Source organism: Myxine glutinosa, chromosome 8 (assembly GCF_964187855.1).
Source record: "Myxine glutinosa chromosome 8, kmMyxGlut1.1, whole genome shotgun sequence".
Classification (NCBI taxonomy): domain Eukaryota; kingdom Metazoa; phylum Chordata; class Myxini; order Myxiniformes; family Myxinidae; genus Myxine; species Myxine glutinosa.
The window spans coordinates 37807684-37828365 of record NC_136268.1 but is presented as its reverse complement, the minus strand read 5'-3'; the positions used below and the strand labels follow the sequence as shown (position 1 = coordinate 37828365).

Here is a 20682-nt window from a genome sequence, read left to right as displayed (position 1 = left end):
AAAAAATCTAGCTCTCTCATAGTATGATTAGTAAATCTAAATACAGTACAGTATTACCATTTTAACCAGACTGTAAGTGCCATCATCAGTTTCCTGTGTAGCCTAGTGTTGGCTTAACAGTTAAGGTGGAAGGCTTAAGATCCTAGGGTCTTGGGTTCAAGCTCCTGTCAGCTCGTTGAATTAACACCAGGTGGGTCGAATCAGCCTGTCATCCTTCCGAGGTCCCATCCTTCTGAAATGAGTACCAGCCAGCTGATAACGGGGCGGCACCGCTGCGTATCAGTGGCACAGTCGTGCCCTCCCCACCACCTCTACCCCCGGGAAATGATGCAACGAGCAACCACACGCTGCATATTAATAAATAAATAAAGTTTCCTGTGTAAGGAATACATGATAGTTTGTCACTGCCTTCCACCAGACGTCTAGGAACGAAATACTAGGATTATGCCAGGTTACTTTTACACAGTGGCCTACCCTTTTCAAAAGACACAATAGGATATTCCACAATCCATGAGCAAGTGCTGGTAAGGAAGAAAGGAAGGAAGATAAAGGTTTGGCAGAAGCGACGGTGTACAATATGATGTAATATCAAGTATTGGAATACCATGTTGAAAGTTTATAATCAGACTCCATTTCATTCTGGAATAAATAGAACCTAGAAAGCTAAACTTTTTTACCACTTTTAATTACTCCCACGAATGGTGGTTAATTCAGTTAAATTTCTTCACAAATGTAAGGTTCCAAAATGTTTTAAACTTCTAAAATAGCTACTCTACAAATAAATTTCTTTGTAAAACTAAAATGGCCACCAGTCTACCAGTGGCCCATCTTTGATGAGATCGCAAAATAAAGTGAGATGCATGTTTATGCCATCGTGTACTCTACTTGTGCCAAGTTTGAACAAAATCGGACCATGCATGTTCACGAAATGGTTGGGAACACATTTAAGTAACAAAATGGCCGCCGGTCGGCCATCTTGGATCTGATTTCAAAAAGAAACGACGAGGATGTGTAAGTCATCATTCATTATCTGTGTGCCAAGTTTGAACAAGATCGGTAAATGCATGTCTGTGAAATGGGTGAGGACGTGTTCAATATCAGGTTCTTTTTTACAACTAAAATGGCCGCCAGTCGGCCATCTTGGATCTGATTTCGAAAGGAAATGACAAGGATGTTTAAGCCATCATTCATTATCTGTGTGCCAAGTTTGAACAAGATCGGTAAATGTATGTCCATGAAATGGGTGAGGACGTGTTCAATATCGGGTTGTTGTTTTTTACAACTAAAATGGCCGCCGGTCGGCCATATTGGATCTGATTTCGAAAGGAAATGACGAGGATGTGTAAGCCATCATTCATTATCTGTGTGCAAAGTTTGAACAAGATCGGTAAATGCATGTCTGTGAAATGGGTGAGGACGTGTTCAAAATCTGGTTTTTTTACAACTAAAATGGCCGCCAGTCGGCCATCTTTGATTGCATCGTGAAAAAAATGATGTGCATATGTAAACCATCATGTGTCATCGTTTTGCCAAGAATGGGCAAATCGGTCCATACATCTCCGAGATATGGTTGCGGACGCACAAACACACACACGGACAGATGAGACCCAATCCATAAGCCCCCGTTTTGGAGTAAGTCCAACGGGGGCTAAGAATACCTCTACATTGTAAGAACACCATAGCAAGCATGCCTTGCAAACATGGGCCATAATTCGAGGACTTTCACACAATATTAGTTGTTTTGGCCCTTAACCTTTGGTGAAGAGAGAGATCTCCTCTTAAAGTGATCAAGTGCAGCAGCTTACATGGTGAAGTGTGTAATTAATATATGTGGTACTTGCTAAAGAGGAAAAACGAATTAATGTATTTCTGCATAACTGTAGCAGAAAATAAAATGTCTCTCTTTTAATTGCAATAAAAAAAATATATATAAAAATACAACTTCTATACTTGTAGGATATCATTAACCAGAACAGGAAGGAGATAAATAGAAGGATGTTTCTTTCATTTACGGATTGATGCACCTACACCGCAGAATATCATAGCATCAGTAAGTGTTATGCAACAGACTTTTCAATGCAAAAAGCAATTTGGGATAAAGAGGCCATTGCCCTGTGTGCAATGTGAGAGTAATAGACCTTGTGTTTGGCCTCGTCACGGGCAGTTGCCAATAATACCGAGTGCTTTAGATTCCACAAAATCCAGGAGAGAGTGATGCTGGGGCACCACTAAACAATGAACATCGTTTTTTTTTAACAATGAACATATAGCATCCCACTGATAGGCCTGATCTGGATTCGGACCTGAACCAAAATCGAATTGGCTTGTTCTGGTCACATAGCCAACGTATCCACCTAGTTTTGTCATAACTCATCCAGAACCTTTTTGAAATATCATGCTATACATCATTTTCGCTCTATCTCTCAATGGTGAAGAATCACTTTTTAAAAAATTTTTAAAGTCTTTTCTGATCTTCATCCAAGTCTAATAGATTAAGCCTCGTCACAAACCCAACTATTCACCAAGTTTTATACCGAATCCGTCTATAATGTTTTGAGATATCATGCCACATATTGTTTTTACCTCAGCCATGGACGGAGGTTATGTTTTCATGCCTGTCCGTCTGTCTGTCTGACTTTAAACAGGATATCACAAAATGTTGTTGACGGATTTGGACAAAACTTGGTGGACCGGTTGGGTGCCTGGCCAGGACAAATATATTCGATTTTGGTGAATATCTGAATATGGATTCGGATATGAGAATTATTTAATTTTTTAAGTGATTCTTCACCATTGGGAGATAGGGCCAAAAACTATACATTGCAGGATATCTCAAAAAGTTATGGACGGATATGGACGAAACTTGTTGGACAGGTTGTGTGTGTGACAAGGAAGAATCGATTCAATTTTGATGAAGATCCGGATCCGGATCCAGCTCGAATAATTTTAAGTGATTATTCACCTGCGAACCAATGGGGCCATTAAGGAAGTACAGTAGTAGTAGTTTTCTTCATCTCCAGTGGTACACATAATAACTCAAAGTCCTCAAGCTCTCCAACCCACTGTTTCTATTCATAAAAATCAAATGATTACGTTATTGCATTTTGCTTCCCCAGCCCCTCATCAATTAATTACATTATTGTTACATAAACAACGCAAGTATCTTGTGACTCCATCTTCCATCATGATCCTTGGGTTTTAGTGTGATTTGCAAAAAAACTCCATCATCTGCAAAAAAAATGAGTCATTTGCTCTTGTGCAATGTAAATTTATGCAAAAGACCTTAATGCCAAAAAATTTGAAGTTTTTGGAATTTAGAAGGAACATATGCACGACTAACTATAATTACACATTTGTTTACCTATCTAGTGAATGTACGATTGAACTGAATTATTTATTTCCAACCTTCTAATATAATTTGTCTTTGGGGTTGGGACCTCTTGTCACCCAATCTTTCTGCCTGTATTTCTTATTTTACTCTTAAAAACCCTTTTCTCTGCATTACCTCAATACAGGTCAGTGCTTTAGCAAGTAGTAACGATGACGATGATAAAGAAATAGTGAATACAGTTCATAGAAAAGTTTCTACAGGTGAGGGGCATTGAAAAGGTTCTATGAATCAGATACTCGACAAACCTGATAAATAGTCCAAAACATACCAACCTTTTTATTTTTATCATTCTTCAATATATAATATCATACTATAATGGAGCTAAGAGATATGTGGGTATGTATGTCTGCTATGTACCCATTGGTTGGAGATCTGGCCCCACTCAAACCACAACTGGCACCTGAGAAAAATAAATCATACGTCCGCCATTTTGTGAAGGTGCGTATAGGTCTCAGGCCTCTGGTGTCAGCTCATGATACAGTGCAATTGGAATTATCCGAACGATATAAACATTATGTATTATATATGCACATAAGCAGTCGACATGATTTTGCTTATTGTCGTACGGTATCCAGGATTCTTTTTGAGAGTGATCGCGCCAGCAGTCTGTGGCCTATACAGCAGAAATTTGTGTAATAAATCGAGGTTTTTGTGCGAAATTTTGGGTTTAGGCTGAGTTGTCAAGGCTGATTAGTGTGAAAATACAGAAGGGCCGCTTGTCATTTGGACGGGCTTTTCTGGCAGTATAATTAATGAAAAAGCTGTATTTTTTATTTACAGAGATATGACAGAAGTAAGTAGACACCTTTAATTTATTCATTGCATCTGTATAACGCGATTTGTATAGAAGAAAAACACGACAAAATGACAATAACACTGAAGCTTTTGTGCTGTACTCTTCAAGGCAATTCACAGCAAAGAGACTGGAACTCTGGAAGAGATGATAACTAGTGCATTTATAAGCATGTCTAAGTAACCGTGACACTGATTGGTTCTTCAGTCATGATGTCTTTGGTGTTCTGAACGCCCATTCGTTGACTTAATCACCACTGTCCCTGGCTCCGATTGGCTGGAGCGGAATTGTCAGCGATGACGCACCATTTGCATCATTACCTTGGACAGCGGTCAGGGAAATACCTTTAATCTTTCTGTGTTGAAAGAGAATGAGAGAATGTACAAATTCCTTTTGACGACTCAATGTAGGGTCCATGTAATGGAGAAAGGTTGCTTCTAACATACGTAGACGTAACATACTGCGACCTCGGTTCAATATATTGAACATATCTGCATTGTACTGGTCTGCACAATCGGGGTTGGCAGTCAAGTGCGGTGCAATGGCAGAAGAAGAAGAAGAAGAAATGGTCAAAGGTTCTCACACGTTCTCAAAGGAACGTTCTCACACCCAAGTTCTTTGCTCGAATCACCAGGGGGTCATGCTGTTGGATACGATCAGCCAACCTTTGGGTTGTACATAGGAAACAAGTTCTTTGCAGAAACGAGTTCCTGGGTCTTGTATGACAATTAACTATGCCTCAAACCCAGGAAGCACACAAACTTTCCGATTTTCAAAGAGGACAAACTGTTGGCCAATCGGAAGGTGGAGTCAGCCAGCGTCAGATAGCTCATATCTTTGGCATTCCCTTTTGTACGGACAATTGGGTGATTGTGCAATTCACCCGCGAAGGCAAGGAATACACATCTCGCCGTTCTGGTCGACCTGGGCCCTCATAAAGGTGTAATCGAGCTGTCAAGCGGTCCATTGAGAAAACTCTCCATTGCAAGGCAGCAGATGTTGCAGAAGGGGTCCAGGTTAGCTCAAGAACTGCCGTGCACCACCTTCATCAACTGGGCTACTATGGGAGAGCAGCTAGGAGAAAACCTCTTCTTAGACCAGCCAACATTCAAAGGCGAAAGAAGGGGGCTGACGAGATGGCCAACAGACCCTTCGAGTTTTGGCAAACTGTCATTTTTTTCAGATGAGTCTCAATTTGCTCAATTTTCTGACAGTGGGCGCGTTTGGGTCTGGAGACTTCCCAGTCAAGAGTTTTCTTTGAACCGATTGAAGCCAACTGTCAAACACGGTGGTTTTTCAGTGATGGTGTGGGGAGCAATCTGGAGCGCTGGTCGGTCAGAGCTTGTGGGGTTTGTTGGCAACATAAACTCTACGATATGCATTTCTATCCTTCAGGATGGACTTCTCCCTGTCTTCTCCACTGGTCAGATGGTCAAAAACAACACTCTGTTCATGGAAGATGGAGCTCCATGCCACACTGCAAAAAGACCAAAGAATGGCAGGACAGAAATGGGATCAAGCAACTTCCATGGCCAAGTCAGTCTCCTACATGAAATCCCATTGAACACCTCTGGGCCGTATTGGATCGAGCAGTGCGAAAAAGTCCAGGAAACCAACATCATGGGCAGAATTGCTAAACCTTTTGCATGAAGCCTGGGCAGAAACCCACAATAGAAAATTTCGGAACTTGTTAGTTCTATGCCTGAAAGAGTAAAGACGTTGAAATCTGCAAATGGCAAATCTACAAAATACTAGTGTATGTATTAAAATGGATCAAATGTACTTCAAAGGTTCAATACATAATTTTCTTTTTAAATAATGGTGTCTATTTACTTCTGTCATGTCTGTGTATATGTAACTCATTTGTATAATTTGTGGAATGTTCCTAATATATTACGTGCAGAGCAATAACATTAGGAGGCATTAGTGTACTTTACATGACTTACAAAGACATTCTTAAAGAAAGGATAAATCGACAGTACATGCGATTTGAACCTAGGGACACAACATCACAGATAAGTACGAGATGGAAAACTTGTGAGGGCTTGAATTCCTAAAGTTCTGAAAGATGATTGAATAACATCATCCAATGTGTAAAGTCACATCAATTTTCCATTGTAATCATACTAAAATACGCCATTTTGTGTGTCTGTTTGTCTGTCTGATGAATTTTTGATGCCAATACAATCTGTCGTTACTTATCCAATCTCAACCAAACTTGACAGGATGACGAAGGGTTACATTGAACGAAGGGTTTGATGAAGGGTTTTAAAGTATAATGGCCTAAGGTTGTAGTGCATGCATTTGCCCCCCTCCCCAAGGGGGTTTTCTCCCCCGAGCGGGTTTTCCCCGCAATTGCCGTCAATGGCATTGCGTGTTGAGGTGTATATCAATGTTAAATTAGCTTTATCGTGGCGTATGTCCAAAGAAGATTTATTGTCCAAAACATGTATGTCCAAAAACGTATGTCCAAAACAATATTAATACTAATAATGTCCCACTTCCCCAAGGCGTTTTTCCTGCAGCGATAATGTGTATAAATAGCTTATGGTTATAATGGCCTTTCCGTGGGAGCAACGGCTTCTACAGGAAGTAAAACTATTATAAACCACAAACACGTATGCTTATCTTTTTTTAACAGTCGCTAATGCTCTTTATAACACTAAATGAAGAAATTTGGAGGAATCCCGACATCTGTGAAGTAAGGTTTACTTACAGAACTGAGCAAAGATCTACTGTACTCTATATAACCCACAATTGTTGGGTTAATAACATGGCCCTTTCTGCCTCTACCGTGGCATTTTTCGTAGTGAACTTTTGAAACTCGCTCCTGCTGTTTGATACGAAACTGAAAGAGAGAAGCTCGGGTTGTGCTCGTTTCCCAATCAGCTATCTAGCACTTGCCAAGCCAGCCATTCCTTAACGGTTTTGAATGGAGTGCTTGCTCAAATGCTTAAACCACTTGGCAATCTCTACCACAAGAAACTTGGTAAATGAACACACATCCAATGTTCTTGAGACACCACCATAGGTCGTCTGTAATCTATATACCCCAAAGAGGAATGACCCTTCCTGCCGCTCCCGTAGTGAGCGAGTGTACTAGTAATACAAATCTGACATGTCTAATACAGAATCATAGTTTTAAATTACCTTGCTCTTCAGTTAATTGGCATAAAACTCATTTTCTGTTTGTTCTTTTTCGGACCGATTAACCGCAAATGCTTCAAATAAAAAAGGCACAATGTAAACCTAAAGATGAAGGTTTAGCTATTTGAGACTTGAGTTAAAACACACACACTTACATGTGCACACTATGGGCTGTCGCCACGTAGCAATTTGATTCCTGGGTTGAGTCAGGATAAATTTTTTCCCACACTAGCCCCAATTGGGAATTTTTTTCCGTTTAGTAAATACACATCTGACATGTCTAACAAATACTTTTTAATTCTCTTGCTTCACAGTTATTTTGTAAAAAAAAAAAAAAAGAAGAAAATAACCTGTCTTTTCAATTCTGTACATATTAACCCAGAACACTCTAAACAAAAAAAGCACAATGTAATAGTAAAGATAAAGGTTTAACTCTAAAAATTATTTGTGAGTTATCGAGTAAGAACAATGAGCCTAACAATCTGCAAAACCTTCCTGCTCCCCTCCCCCTCCTTCCTTCCCTTTTCCCTCCCATTTGCAAACTTTCTTTGATTCTCCAGGTGCCTTTTTCATTTCCAAAAAGAAGTGGTCACAAGATGTGTGAAACGAACGAAGACACGCGATCAGAACCAGCTGCCTGGGTCTCTCCAGCTCTTTCTCCAGTTCCAAGTTCACCCAATCTTCCATGCCGTTCAATTCATACACGTCTAGCTCGATCTGTCACTGAGGCAGCTCGACGCAAGACTCTGTCAGGGCATTCTTTAGCATGGAGGCAATCTGGTGTGCAGCGAGCATCTTCTTTCTCTAACGCCAGTAGCTGTGCATCCTGCCCAGGTAACTCCCCGAGCTGGAAATGGCACGGAACTGGTCCAAGATGTGTGCAGACAGGTGCGCTTGCATCAAAAGCAAGCAAGCAACAAGTCTGCAACGTTCGGCCACAGGGCTGGAGGGGACTGGCACACTGACAGATATATTTGGGTTCCAACGAAACCATGTGCAAAGTCAAACTGGGCAAGACTATACTGGATTCTACAAAGATACAAATATCACTGCATCCAGTCAAGTGTTTGGTCCTGCAGGGGAATGACGTCATTACATTTTGTGCTTTGAAAGATTTCTGATGTATTGGAACACTTAACCTACACATGAGGGCGTTCAAAATGTTCTATAAATAAGGTAATCACAATAGTCCATGGCATGTACTCTTAACGTTTTTTATTTTTCAAAACAAAGTATATATAATTAGGAGGACAATATGTCATCTTTATATTGATATGCAGACCCCATCCTAAATTGTTGGCATGTGACTATTGTATTCTGTTCGTATAACTGTTTCAACACCCCTCATAGAAAGAAAGACATGATCATTCCTGTGTTTCAGGGTAATAATACTTGTGATTGTATAACTTTGTTGATATTTGATGGCTTTATTTTCATTATTTTCTGACTAAATGAAGAAGTAATAACAATCTGCAGTCCCATTTCAAAATTGCACATTATACTGTTATTAAATATTCACAAGCATTTGCAGCATAACATATGATGGAGCATCCTTGAGAATTGTTGCACTCTTTTTAACACACCAACACACACCAACACACACCAACACACACCAACACACACACACACACACACACACACACACACACACACACACACACACACACACACACACACACACTTTGATGTCATTCTTTCCTCTGGTTAATACTTTGAAAACAACTTTATTTCGTTCTGTAATACAACAATTTTATTTGTCATTCTGTGAAATTGTGACAATGATCTGGTAAAACAAAGTAGAATACAAAGAGGAAGATGAAGCATATGGGTGTTGAAGTGTACAATGAAGAAGAAGAAGAAAAACTCTGAAGCTTTCCGACTCCATGCCTTGATTGAAACGGTGAGTTGCTATACTTTGGTTGTAAGAGAGTTTAGCAAAGAAAAAGAGGAATTTAGGAGGTCATTACATACTGTATTAAACTTTGATGCAATATCGTATGATAGGGCAGCAAGATAAAACCTACACTGGCTTCAAAATGTACGATGGCATTATCAGGCATGTTAATACCCATTACCCAATAACTCAGGTCTTGCCTTGCAGTTCTGTATTAATTAATTAAGCCCTAAACATTGAACCTTGGCATAATTTCACTGGCTTTATTTGTTATGATAAACCTTGTTTTAGCAGGGGACTATCTATAGGGTTATTCAAAAAGAAGTATACAACAACAAACAACATCAGGCATTTTAAGGCCATTTTCTCTGCTGGAGTGGGGTTAGCCTTGCGGGCCCCATGACAATTACGCCATTTCCCCATGACAATCTTCTCCATTTTGCCCTATTTTCTACATCTCCCCTCGTTAACCCCCTTGCCGGCATTTCTTCTTCCACCACCTTGCGCCAAGTCTTTTTCGGTCTTCCCCGTCCTCTATTTCCTTCAACATTCATTTCCATCACCCCTATTTCCTTCATAGGAATTTCCTTCATCACCTCTATTTCACCCCCTATTTCCCCATCTATTTCCTTCCCCATTCATCATATATATACGTATATTCATTTCCATCACCCTTCTCAACCAGTCACGTTCATCCTTCCTCAACACATGACCAAACCATCTCAACCTGTTCCTCTTCACAGCATCAATCACAGGCTCTATTCCCATCATCTTTCGCAATTCATCATTTGTCTTCCTCTCTCTCAACGATACTCCACACATCCACATAACCATTCACATTTCCACCCTTTCCAGCCTTCGTTGCTGCTCTACATTCATTACTCATGTCTCATTCCCAAATATCATAACACTTCTCATACATGCAGCATACACCTTTCCCTTCAGCTTCAACGATACATATGTCTTCCTCTTAGAGTTCTTTGTAAAAATATTACTCAAGTCTATTTTCGTGCCTTCACCTCATTCAATAGTAAATAAGCCATATATAATAGGTTATGGTCTCCCTTTATTTTTTTCTTGTAGTGCGGTCTCACTCGGTAAGACAAATACCGTTAGCAAGCTGGTAAGCATTGTTCATGGACATTTCTTGCATAAGAGAGTACTTTTCCATTCATGTTTTCATTTCCAAATTTGATGTCCTTTACTTTGGGTATGTAAATGGCCCATCGGAGATTTTGCTACCAAACGGATGCATTTGTAGCAAAGCTAAAAGATCAAACTCTTTGAACCATTTGTCAGGACAAAGAGTACAGCATGGTATGCCTTTCATTTTGCCGAGGAAGATATTTCTCTCGTCTCATAATCTGCCCGAGTTGTCCAACTTCGTTTTTCTTCCTCTTTTATGTCGTGCTTTTCCAGCTCAGCATCCATTTGGCTGATGTTGGTAATTTCACTGCCAAGGAATGTGAACCCTTTATTTTCAAAGCTGATTGATGGTGCAGAAAATGACTCACCAGGTGCCTACAGTTTTTTGTTTTCTTTAGAGTAACCCAGCTTTCCCAAATTGAACCATACTAAGATGCACTACCCTGATAAACCCGATGATATTGCACTGTATATAAGCTTCTGTTGCATCAAAGAGGCAACAATGCACAATCAGCAGCAAAAGGCATCTCTGATAAATGAGAACACGGATATTTGTTTTCGGTTTAAATCCCAAATTATGAAGTCTGGCAACTACTCGACTCATGTAGTTTTGCTGTCAAAGTGTAATGGTATTAGCCTTAGCATATTGCTAGCAACTATCAATAATGCACAATTGCTTGCAGCTGTCAATAATATCAACAATTCAGTTTTATTGAATATAAGAAGAGAAGGGGATACCTACACGTTTGATAAAAAAGAGGAATTTTAAACTTTTTATCCTTACTTTATCATAAACTAGTGAGGTACCCATGCCTAATTGAGGTACCTTAACCTAATTTATTATATAGATTCCTTTTAGCCTTTCTTCCCTCTCATCACAATTCAAACTTTTTTCCACCCCCCCCCCCCCCCTTCCTGCCCTCTCTCCTAACTTCCATTTCACAATTTATTTCTCTCTCATTACCCCCTCGCCAGCCTTTATCTAAATAACATGTAAATGGTCTCAGAATATTATAAGAAGCTTTATGTGAATGTGCAAGCCATATACACAATCACCACCTGTAGAAATAGTCGAGCTAAATAATTATCGGAAGGGATACAAGTTGATAATAAAAAAAAATTTATGTGCTTCAAATGGCAACATTGTTTTTTATATGGTGGAAATCCTAAGAATGTGGAAGAAGGAGATAAGCAAGAAGGTCCAATGCAGGTGAAAGATGGAAATTAAAATACACGTGAGGTTACAAATGAGTCTTTGTCTCTCAGCTGTGCTCGAGGAACGAGTGGAGTATAATCTCCATGTACAATATTTGCAAAAAGTCGGAACGATTCTGAAACGTAGTACCTAAAGGTGTTTGCGGCCTATCCGCAACGCTTCACGGCATGGAATAGGGCTCGTTTTGGTCATATTATATCAAAGAACCAGACAGAGTACTGGATTGCCTTACCTTTTTGCAACACAAGAGCATGCCTATGCTCATTAGCAATTTTTTCATATATCTTGCTTCCACTTTATACAGAAACGTAACAAATAGTCAGGTTCACGATGTTAACAAATATAATTTCGTTCAAAATTTTGGGATTAGCAAACCTGTACATTTTTGGAATCATCAGAGCATGGAGAATCCGAAAATCAATGTTGGCATTTGCACAGACACCTGCATGGCCGCCATTTTGGATTTTCAAAATGTCCGCCATAAAATACATATTTTGCGCTATCTCGGCTTCTAGTCAACCTAGAAACTTAATTAAATATGCTAATCCTATGTTTTCTGGGTCAAGGAATCCAATAAATGCCTCAAAATAGTGCTCAGGATTATAGAAAAGCAACAAACAAAGGTGATTGAAAACCATTGTCTTTATATTTGTGATATAACTGTATTACATAATACATGATATTGCAAGTCCTTTGATGTTATAGGTATGGGTTTATAAAGCAAGAAAGCAGCCTTGTTAGTATCAGATTGAACTATAAGTCCTATACACAGGATCTACGAGGTCTATACCGTTCAGGAATATGCTTTTACAGATCTTCATCACTGTCTCCTGAGTGTCATTTTCGCAAAGGTGTCTACGCAAATGCCAACATTAATTTTGGATTCATCATGCTCTGAATATTCCAAAAATGTCTAGTTTTGCTAATCTCCAAAAATTTTGAACAAAAAAACATAGTGAACCTGACTAAAAAAGTAGATTAGGCTTGAGGGCTGGCCAGTATGTCTGCAGGCTGAAATATAGAATCGATAAAAGCGATTGATTAAAAAAACTGTTATTTATCTATGATGGTTTCAATTGAATTTTTCTACCTGCTAATTTCACAAAAGCTCAATGCTTTTATCTGAAGAAACCCAAAACAATTTGTTTTTCTATTTCTATGCATTGCCACAAACTTCCTGAGCAACTCCTATATCAGTAAATAAACACTCCCGGTATACTAGCCATGTCACCGGTATGGCAGATAACAACACAAAAAGCCGTAAAAAAGAGGTTCCTGCAAATACATTTGACAGAAAAGTGTTTGCCAACGGTTTGATCAAAGTGGATCTAAATATTTCATCATGTATGTAAGAGACCTTGATCTGGATGGGAATCCAGAGACAATGGGAGCACCATGTTTGCACACATTTTTTGTTGTTGTTTTTCTTAGTGCTTGCAGTCACGAGCACTTTTTGTTAACTTAAATTGCTGAGCAAGCAGTTCAGGAAATTGTTGTTAATAATCGTACGCATTTTCTGATTTAGGACATTTATGACCGAAATACTGTACATCAAGACTGCTTGAGAATGATAGGCAGATCAAAACTTTGCTTGATGCTAAATCAAAAGGTTACTTTGCTAGTTTCCGATACAAATCCACATGTTAAAAGTTGTATTTCAGCTCGGTCATATCCACAGCTGCAATTCCTTCACAGCCACTTTTCAAATCACAAGCATAATAGTAATTTTTAGTTTAGAATGCCACTGACGATACACACATGATCACTTTGTTTGTTTTTGGACTCGAGATTTGTCAAATGTATTCAAAACAATGATGTACTCATAATTTGCTGTGTTTTTTATAGTTTGAAATAAAAAAAAGTCTATTCAACGAGCAATGTGATATATATATATTTTTTTCTAGAAACCATATTTCATCATAAACTTCTGTCAGGAAAATCATGAAATAATTTATCTGAAGTTTGATTGCTCTTGAACAGTTTACCTTTTCATCCCACCGATAGACCGGATCTGGAACCATACGTTAAAGGTTCACAGACACAGAAAAAAAACATTTTAACCCTGCGCTCGCGAAGCGAAAAGCGGGGTTAAGCATTCAGTTACGTACGTGTGCCGCCGTGCATGTCTGCATTTTTAAAAAAAATCATTTTCTCGGCAACCGTTGGTCCGATTAACATGAAATTTTCACCATAGGAGCGCCTCCTCCTGTAGAATATTTTAATGATTATTATGACGTCATAGGTCACGTGGTACAGGCGCCATCTTGGAAAAACCGAAAAATGTTGCACCTCTATATCTCCAAAACCGCTGCATGGAATTTTTTTTAAACATGGCTCATTGTAAAGAACTCCATATGGGGAATAGGTGTTGTTAACGATGATGTCATTGGTGCCATAATTATGACGTCATAATTCGACAGGAACAACACTTAGTCTGATCAGTTTGAAATGCATTGAGCGTGATCTATGCAACAATTATATTAGAGAATATAAATTTATGATGTCATCGCTCACGTGGTCTGGCAGCCATATTGGATCAAATTTTAAAATGTTCAAAAACAGAAGAGTTGGCTCGCAATAAGTTGACGGCGCAGGGTAAGTATTCTCTGAATACCATCTAGTTTTTGATGTGATTATATTGATTTTTAAATAATAATAAACAAAGAACTGAACATGGTTTTTAATTTTAATAATTTTTTGAGGTGTTACAGTGAAAACATCAAACCTGTTGGATACCGCCCCTAAAAATCATGACGTCATCTGTGTGACATGGCGTCATCTGTGTGACATAATCAAAGGCGAGGTTGTCTCAGGGCACAACAGATAATGGCTGCAAACTCGCTTCACCCTCGTCCAAGTAAATTTCACGAAGATTTTTCTGATCAAGAACTCTCTACACAACAACAACAACATGCATTTTAAAGGCCATTTTCCCTGCTAGAGCGGGGGTTAGCCTAGAGCGGGGGTTAGCCCGCATCAAGAACTCTCTGATAGTCAAAATTATTATTAAAGAAACCCGCAGCAAAAAAAATTCCCGAGATGACGTAATGAGTCACTTTTCGTTATGTAATTTCGTAATTTTCGTAATTTCGTAATTTCGTGACGTAATGAGTCACGCCTGTACCACGTGAGTCACGTGGGTAATAAAATCGCCATTTGAGGGGGGGGGGGAAGTGGGGAGGTGTGGGGCCAATCCAGCGTAAAAGGACACCCAAAAACATTAATATCTTCCTTCCAGATATTTATTCAAAAAAGAACAACGATTAGATGTTAAGTGAAGCCATATCCATTAATTAAAACAAACATAATTTTCTGTGTCTGTGACCCTTTAACCAAGATCTGTTTGGCTTGCTCTTGTCACCGAACCAACTCATACACCTAGTTTTGTCATAACCTGTCCAAACTTCAAATATCATGCTGCATATCGTTTTTGCTCCATCTCTCAATGGTGAAGAATCGCTTTAAAAATTCTCGAATCTGGATCCGGACCTTCACCAAAATGTAATTATTTATTCCTTGTCACACACCTAACCTCTCCACAATCATTCGTCTGAATCTGTCCACAACTTTTTGATACTCAACAACTTATGTAACTTTTACATGTTTGCAAGTTCAAATTAAGTTTAGTTTTCTCTTTTTATTGTTAATTTGCATCGCCTGTTTAGGTCTTGGATTGGTTGATCTTAGCAGCTGGGACGCCAGCTTTCAAAAACCCAATACTGTGTTGAATTGAGGAATCAAAAGTAATTTTGTCCTGTAGTTTGTAATCAAATTTTGTCCGACTTCTGTCCTGGAAGACCTAGCAGTGTCAATGTGTTTTATACCACCCCCCCCCCCCAACCCTAACCCCCTTCCCGTGCCTCCTCCCCCTAAGCTCCTCCCACAGATCTCCCGATGTCCCTGTTCTCCGCTGTTGTACTTGTGTGCTTCCCTCTCTCCCCATCTTGTCTCCCGCTCCCTTTATCTTATGTTTTATGTGTCCGTTTGTCTTTTTGTGATTAATGTTAGCTCTTCCACGAGCCTCGATCTTGTATACAAAAAAAAAAAAAAAAAAATTGTTCACTTGCGTTGCTGTAATTCATGTTAAAGTACACGAGTATAATATCATGGAATACCTGGACACTAGAGAGTGTCAGGTCAACATGCCCAACAACAGGGTGGAGGGAAACCGGTGCATGGGTATCGAATGTGATGTCACTGAGTGTCCTTGTCCTGCATATAGCATAGCTACAAGTTCATGTATGAGCCTGTCACACAAATAATGCATATATTGCCACAAAATGCATAATAATATTTCATGCCATTCAGGGAAGGGGGGGGGGGGGGGGGGGGGACATCAAGTACATTAGTACCGTTATATATATATATAATAACCACCTTTAGAGGCCATTTTTCCCCGCAAGCGGGGGTTGGCCTTTTTCGGGAACCGTGGTTGTTGTTGTTTTTTGGTCCCCTTTTTGAAGCAATGTTTTACGGCCGGATGCCCTTCCTGACGCCAACCCTTTTTGCCGCCTTTAGCGACAAACAGGGAATTACCAGTGAACTGGTATTCAATTTGCCGACCTCGGAAGGATGACAGGCTGAGTCAACCCCCCTGGCGTTAATTCAGCGATCGACCGGGATTACAAACCCAGGATCCTGGGTATCCTAAGCCGGCACCCTAGCCGCTAGCCCAACACCAGGGATTTTATGATTATAGGAAATTTATTATTATATTATTTTTTATTATTTTATTTTATTATTATAAATTATTATTTATAATTATTATTATAAATTTTATGATTATAGGAAATTATACAACTGATTAGTCAAGATAAATATATTTGACATTGTTCAGAAGTACAGGTAAGAGGGTAGCAATTGTCTTAAATATTCCCAACTACTTTAAACGAGGTGTATTGATACAATTCATTCATTCCATTCATTCATTCACTTTAAACGAGGTGTATTGATACAATTCATTCATTCATTCATTCCATTCATTCATTCACTTTAAACGAGGTGTATTGATACAAGCCCCAAGGGAAGCGGAAGTACAGATGTTGGATCGTTTACATACAGACACTGGTGGTAGGGAACAGGACGGACATGGAAAGAAGAAAGAATAAGCAGGAATAGTGTGAAACAGATGGACTTAATAGGGAACACGCAGAAAAGGAGGGGGCAGCACGTGATGTTGATATCTTCACCTTAAATAACCTCAGAAAAAGACAGGATTGGATGGATAGACACAAGGTGGCGATACCACAGGAGGGAGGAAATGGAAACGAAGTAGTTGGTGAGATTGGAGAGAATTGACATTTCTGGGAGTCTTTCGGCAGGTTGTCCATTCAATATGTATGGCCCTTTGGAGCCATGGGTGAGTGAAGAGAAAATATAACTGGAGGTCAAAGAAAACCTACAAAATAGCTTGTGATGGCAAAAAGCAGGCCAAGCTCACATCCTTATGAAGGCTTTCAATAGTGCAACTAAAAAGTCTTTAGCTGTACAAGGACATTCAGCAGGTAAAAAGGGTTAGCCCAATCATGGTTAAGCTACCCTCTTCTTCATGTTAGTCCCGAGTCAGGGATAATCGGGGGCCGGGGTGACAGTGGGGAAGGAAACTACTCCACCTCGACTTCAGAGAGCGTGGTTGAATCTGTCAAATATGGAGTACTGTTGTCCCAATAAAAAAAAGCAACTTTCCGCTCCACCCTTCAAAGGATCATCTGGCAACATCGCTAACATCGACACTACCTTTTGAAGAAGAAGGCAGATTCACTACTCGTGAACTGGGTGCCCATGCTGAACTGCAATGCCCACCTGCCAGCCTGTCTAATGACCTTTTACTAGTGAACATTGCATTGGACACTGCCAACCAGCTCTACTGCCTTTCAACGTATGATGGAGGATATAATGGTTATCCATTGTTATGCGCATGTGTTGGAATTCCATCTCTTCCCTTTATCTATCTATAATTCCAGTAATCTCTGTGTGTGTGTGTGTGTCTGTGTGTGTGTGTGTGTGTGTGTGTGTGTTTGTCTGTGACCGCTGTTTCTCGACAACCACGGGTCCGATCTAATTGAAACTTGCCAGATATATTGCTGGGGACCTGAGGATGTGCCTTTTCAAGGTTTCATATTAATCGGAGAAGTAGTTACCGAGCTATGTCCAAAAAACGATTCAACCAATCAGAGAGCAGCGAGCTATCACGTGTGCCGAACGTGGCGAACAGACTCTGCCTCGGACGGCACATTTGAGAGCATATTCATTTATTTCACGTTGGCAAACTATGTTGGCGCTATGTTGGTGTTAAACTATGTTTTAAAACTAATTAAAACTAATTTGCGATTCATCGTAAATGCGATATGCGACCTTCCGGACAGTCAAATGAGGACGTCACTTCCGGACTTACGGATAGTCATAGTGACGACGTACTGATGCTGAACGTGGCGAGCAGACGCTGCCTCGGACGGCACATTTGAGAGCGTATTCATTTATTTGACGTTGCAATCTGTGTTGATTGTTGTAAGGTACGATCGATTGTAGTACACGTTTATAATAACTCTGCCGATACAGGCCCGATTAACTGCAGCGCCATCCGAGCTGCGGCGTCGGGACGATACATTCATTGTACGGTCACATCACGCACTTACGGGCACGCCCATGGGCCCATGGGCACGCCCATGCATGCATGGGCGAAGACATTTTTTTTTTTTTTTTTGGCAAGGAACGGGCACCCACGTACGGGCACGTCCTAGTAAATAATAATAATGATAACTAGAACGACACTCGGTAGAGAGCGTACCTCCACCAGGCTGAACGGTTTACGTTTTGTAACCTACTGATTGGCCGGATCTGGATTCATACCAAAACCAAAATCCAACCGGCTTGTTCTCGTCACCGAACCAACTCATCTACCTAGTTTCACCATAAGTCATCCACAACGTTTTGAAATATCATGCCATATATCGTTTTTGCCCCCATTTCTTAATGGTGAAGAATCAGTTAAAAATTCAAAATTTCTCGTATCCGGATCCGGATTTTCACCAAAATCGAATCAATTCGTCCTCGTCACACCCAAAATGTCCACCAAGTTTTGTCCGAATCCGTCCATAACCTTTTGAGATGTCATGCTATATATCGTTTTTGTCCCTATCTTTCTATGGTGCAGAAGTTTACAAATTATAGTTATCCAAATCCGGATCTTGACCAAAATCTAATTAATTTGTCCTTGTCAAACCCCCAACCTGTGCACCAGGTTTTGTCCAAAATTCGTCCACAACTTTTTGAGATAACCTACTCATAAACAGACAACCTACTGGGAGTACAGGGTGGGGAAAAGACCCCAAATCTCAGGTGGATGAAAAGACCCCAAATCTCAGGTGGGGAAAAAGACCCCAAATCTCAGGTGGGGAAAAAGACCCCAAATCTCAGGTGGGGAAAAAGACCCCAAATCTCAGGTGGGGGAAAATACCCCAAAAGTCAGGTGGGGGAAAAGACCCCAAATCTCAGGTGGGGGAAAAGACCCCAAACCTCAGGTGGGGGAAAAGACCCCAAATCTCAGGTGGGGGAAAAGACCCCAAACCTCAGGTGGGGGAAAAGACCCCAAATCTTAGGTGGGTGAAAAGACCCCAAATCTCAGGTGGATGAAAAGACCCCAAATCTCAGGTGGGGAAAAAGACCCCAAATCACAGGTGGGGGAAAAGACCCCAAAAGTCAGGTGGGGGAAAAGACCCCAAAAGTCAGGTGGGGGAAAAGACCCCAAATCTCAGGTGGGGGAAAAGACCCCAAATCTCAGGTGGGGGAAAAGACCCCAAATCTCAGGTGGGGGAAAATACCCCAAATCTCAGGTGGGGGAAAAGACCCCAAATCTCAGGTGGGGGAAAATACCCCAAATCTCAGGTGGGGGAAAAGACCCCAAATCTCAGGTGGGGGAAAAGACCCCAAATCTCAGGTGGGGAAAAAGGCCCCAAATCTCAGGTGGGAGAAAAGACCCCAAATCTCAGGTGGGGGAAAAGACCCCAAATCTCAGGTGGGGGAAAAGACCCCAAATCTCAGGTGGGGAAAAAGACCCCAAATCTCAGGTGGGGAAAAAGACCCCAAATCTCAGGTGGGGGGAAAAGACCCCAAATCTCAGGTGGGGGGAAAAGACCCCAAATCTCAGGTGGGGGAAAAGACCCCAAATCTAAGGTGGGGGAAAATACCCCAAAAGTCAGGTGGGGGAAAAGACCCCAAATCTCAGGTGGGGGAAAAGACCCCAAACCTCAGGTGGGGGAAAAGACCCCAAATCTCAGGTGGGGGAAAAGACCCCAAATCTCAGGTGGGGGAAAAGACCCCAAATCTCAGGTGGGGGAAAAGACCCCAAATCTTAGGTGGGGAAAAAGACCCAAAAACTCAGGTGGGGAAAAAGACCCCAAATCTCAGGTGGGGGAAAAGACCCCAAATCTCAGGTGGGGGAAAAGACCCCAAATCTCAGGTGGGGGAAAAGACCCCAAATCTCAGGTGGGGGAAAAGACCCCAAATCTCAGGTGGAAGAAAAGACCTGTCTGGTGTAGTTTTCCTCGTCATACATCATAAAAGTGGAATTAACCCTTCCCTAAAAACGGATTCTGTGGATTTCTAGAAAAAAAAACAACTGATTATACAGTAATCAAAATATGAAAAAAAGTTCAACCAAAGTAAATTGATACCTCATTTATCTATTACCTTGAATTTTCATGGAGTTTGGATGAAATTGCCTGAAAATAACCAGTGCCCGCATCCGGTGGTGTAGTGACACATTTTGAGGTGCTGGAGCCCTGCAAAATATGTACCGGCCGTGACGTCATTGCCAGATCATATCTACCATCACATCAAGTTTTAAAACAACATTCAACATTTGAGTGTCCAAAATGAATGATAAATGAAATACGCACATTTTACCAAAAGACAAAGGATAAATAACACTCAATAATCTCAGAATTATTAATCCAACATTGTAGAAAAAGTCAGATTAATTTAGTCTCTCAACACCGTTTTTCGACAAAACCATATATTTTATAAAATTAAGAGGTTTAAAAATATTTTTTTTAATGTCTGGCCATGTGGAAAGGTTCGCACTGACACAAGACCGA

General features: G+C 40.4%; 1 protein-coding gene and 1 long non-coding RNA gene across 2 annotated transcripts in view; one reads left to right on the top strand and one right to left on the bottom strand.

The window, feature by feature from the left end:
* LOC137432424 (synaptopodin 2-like protein) overlaps positions 1–13461 on the top strand; it is a gene marked incomplete at its 5' end in the record, with an annotated part of 49223 nt that extends 35762 nt beyond the window's left edge. Inside the window, 1 exon segment of the mRNA XM_078783196.1 lies at positions 7892–13461. Within this exon segment, the coding sequence (XP_078639322.1) occupies positions 7892–8296 (405 nt within the window).
* LOC137432428 (uncharacterized) overlaps positions 1–20312 on the bottom strand; it is a 43932-nt gene extending 23620 nt beyond the window's left edge. The window contains exon 1 of the long non-coding RNA XR_010985497.1: positions 20276–20312. This is a non-coding gene — a long non-coding RNA (uncharacterized LOC137432428). The remainder of the gene's footprint in view (positions 1–20275) is intronic.
* Between the last annotated feature and the right edge of the window lie 370 nt (positions 20313–20682).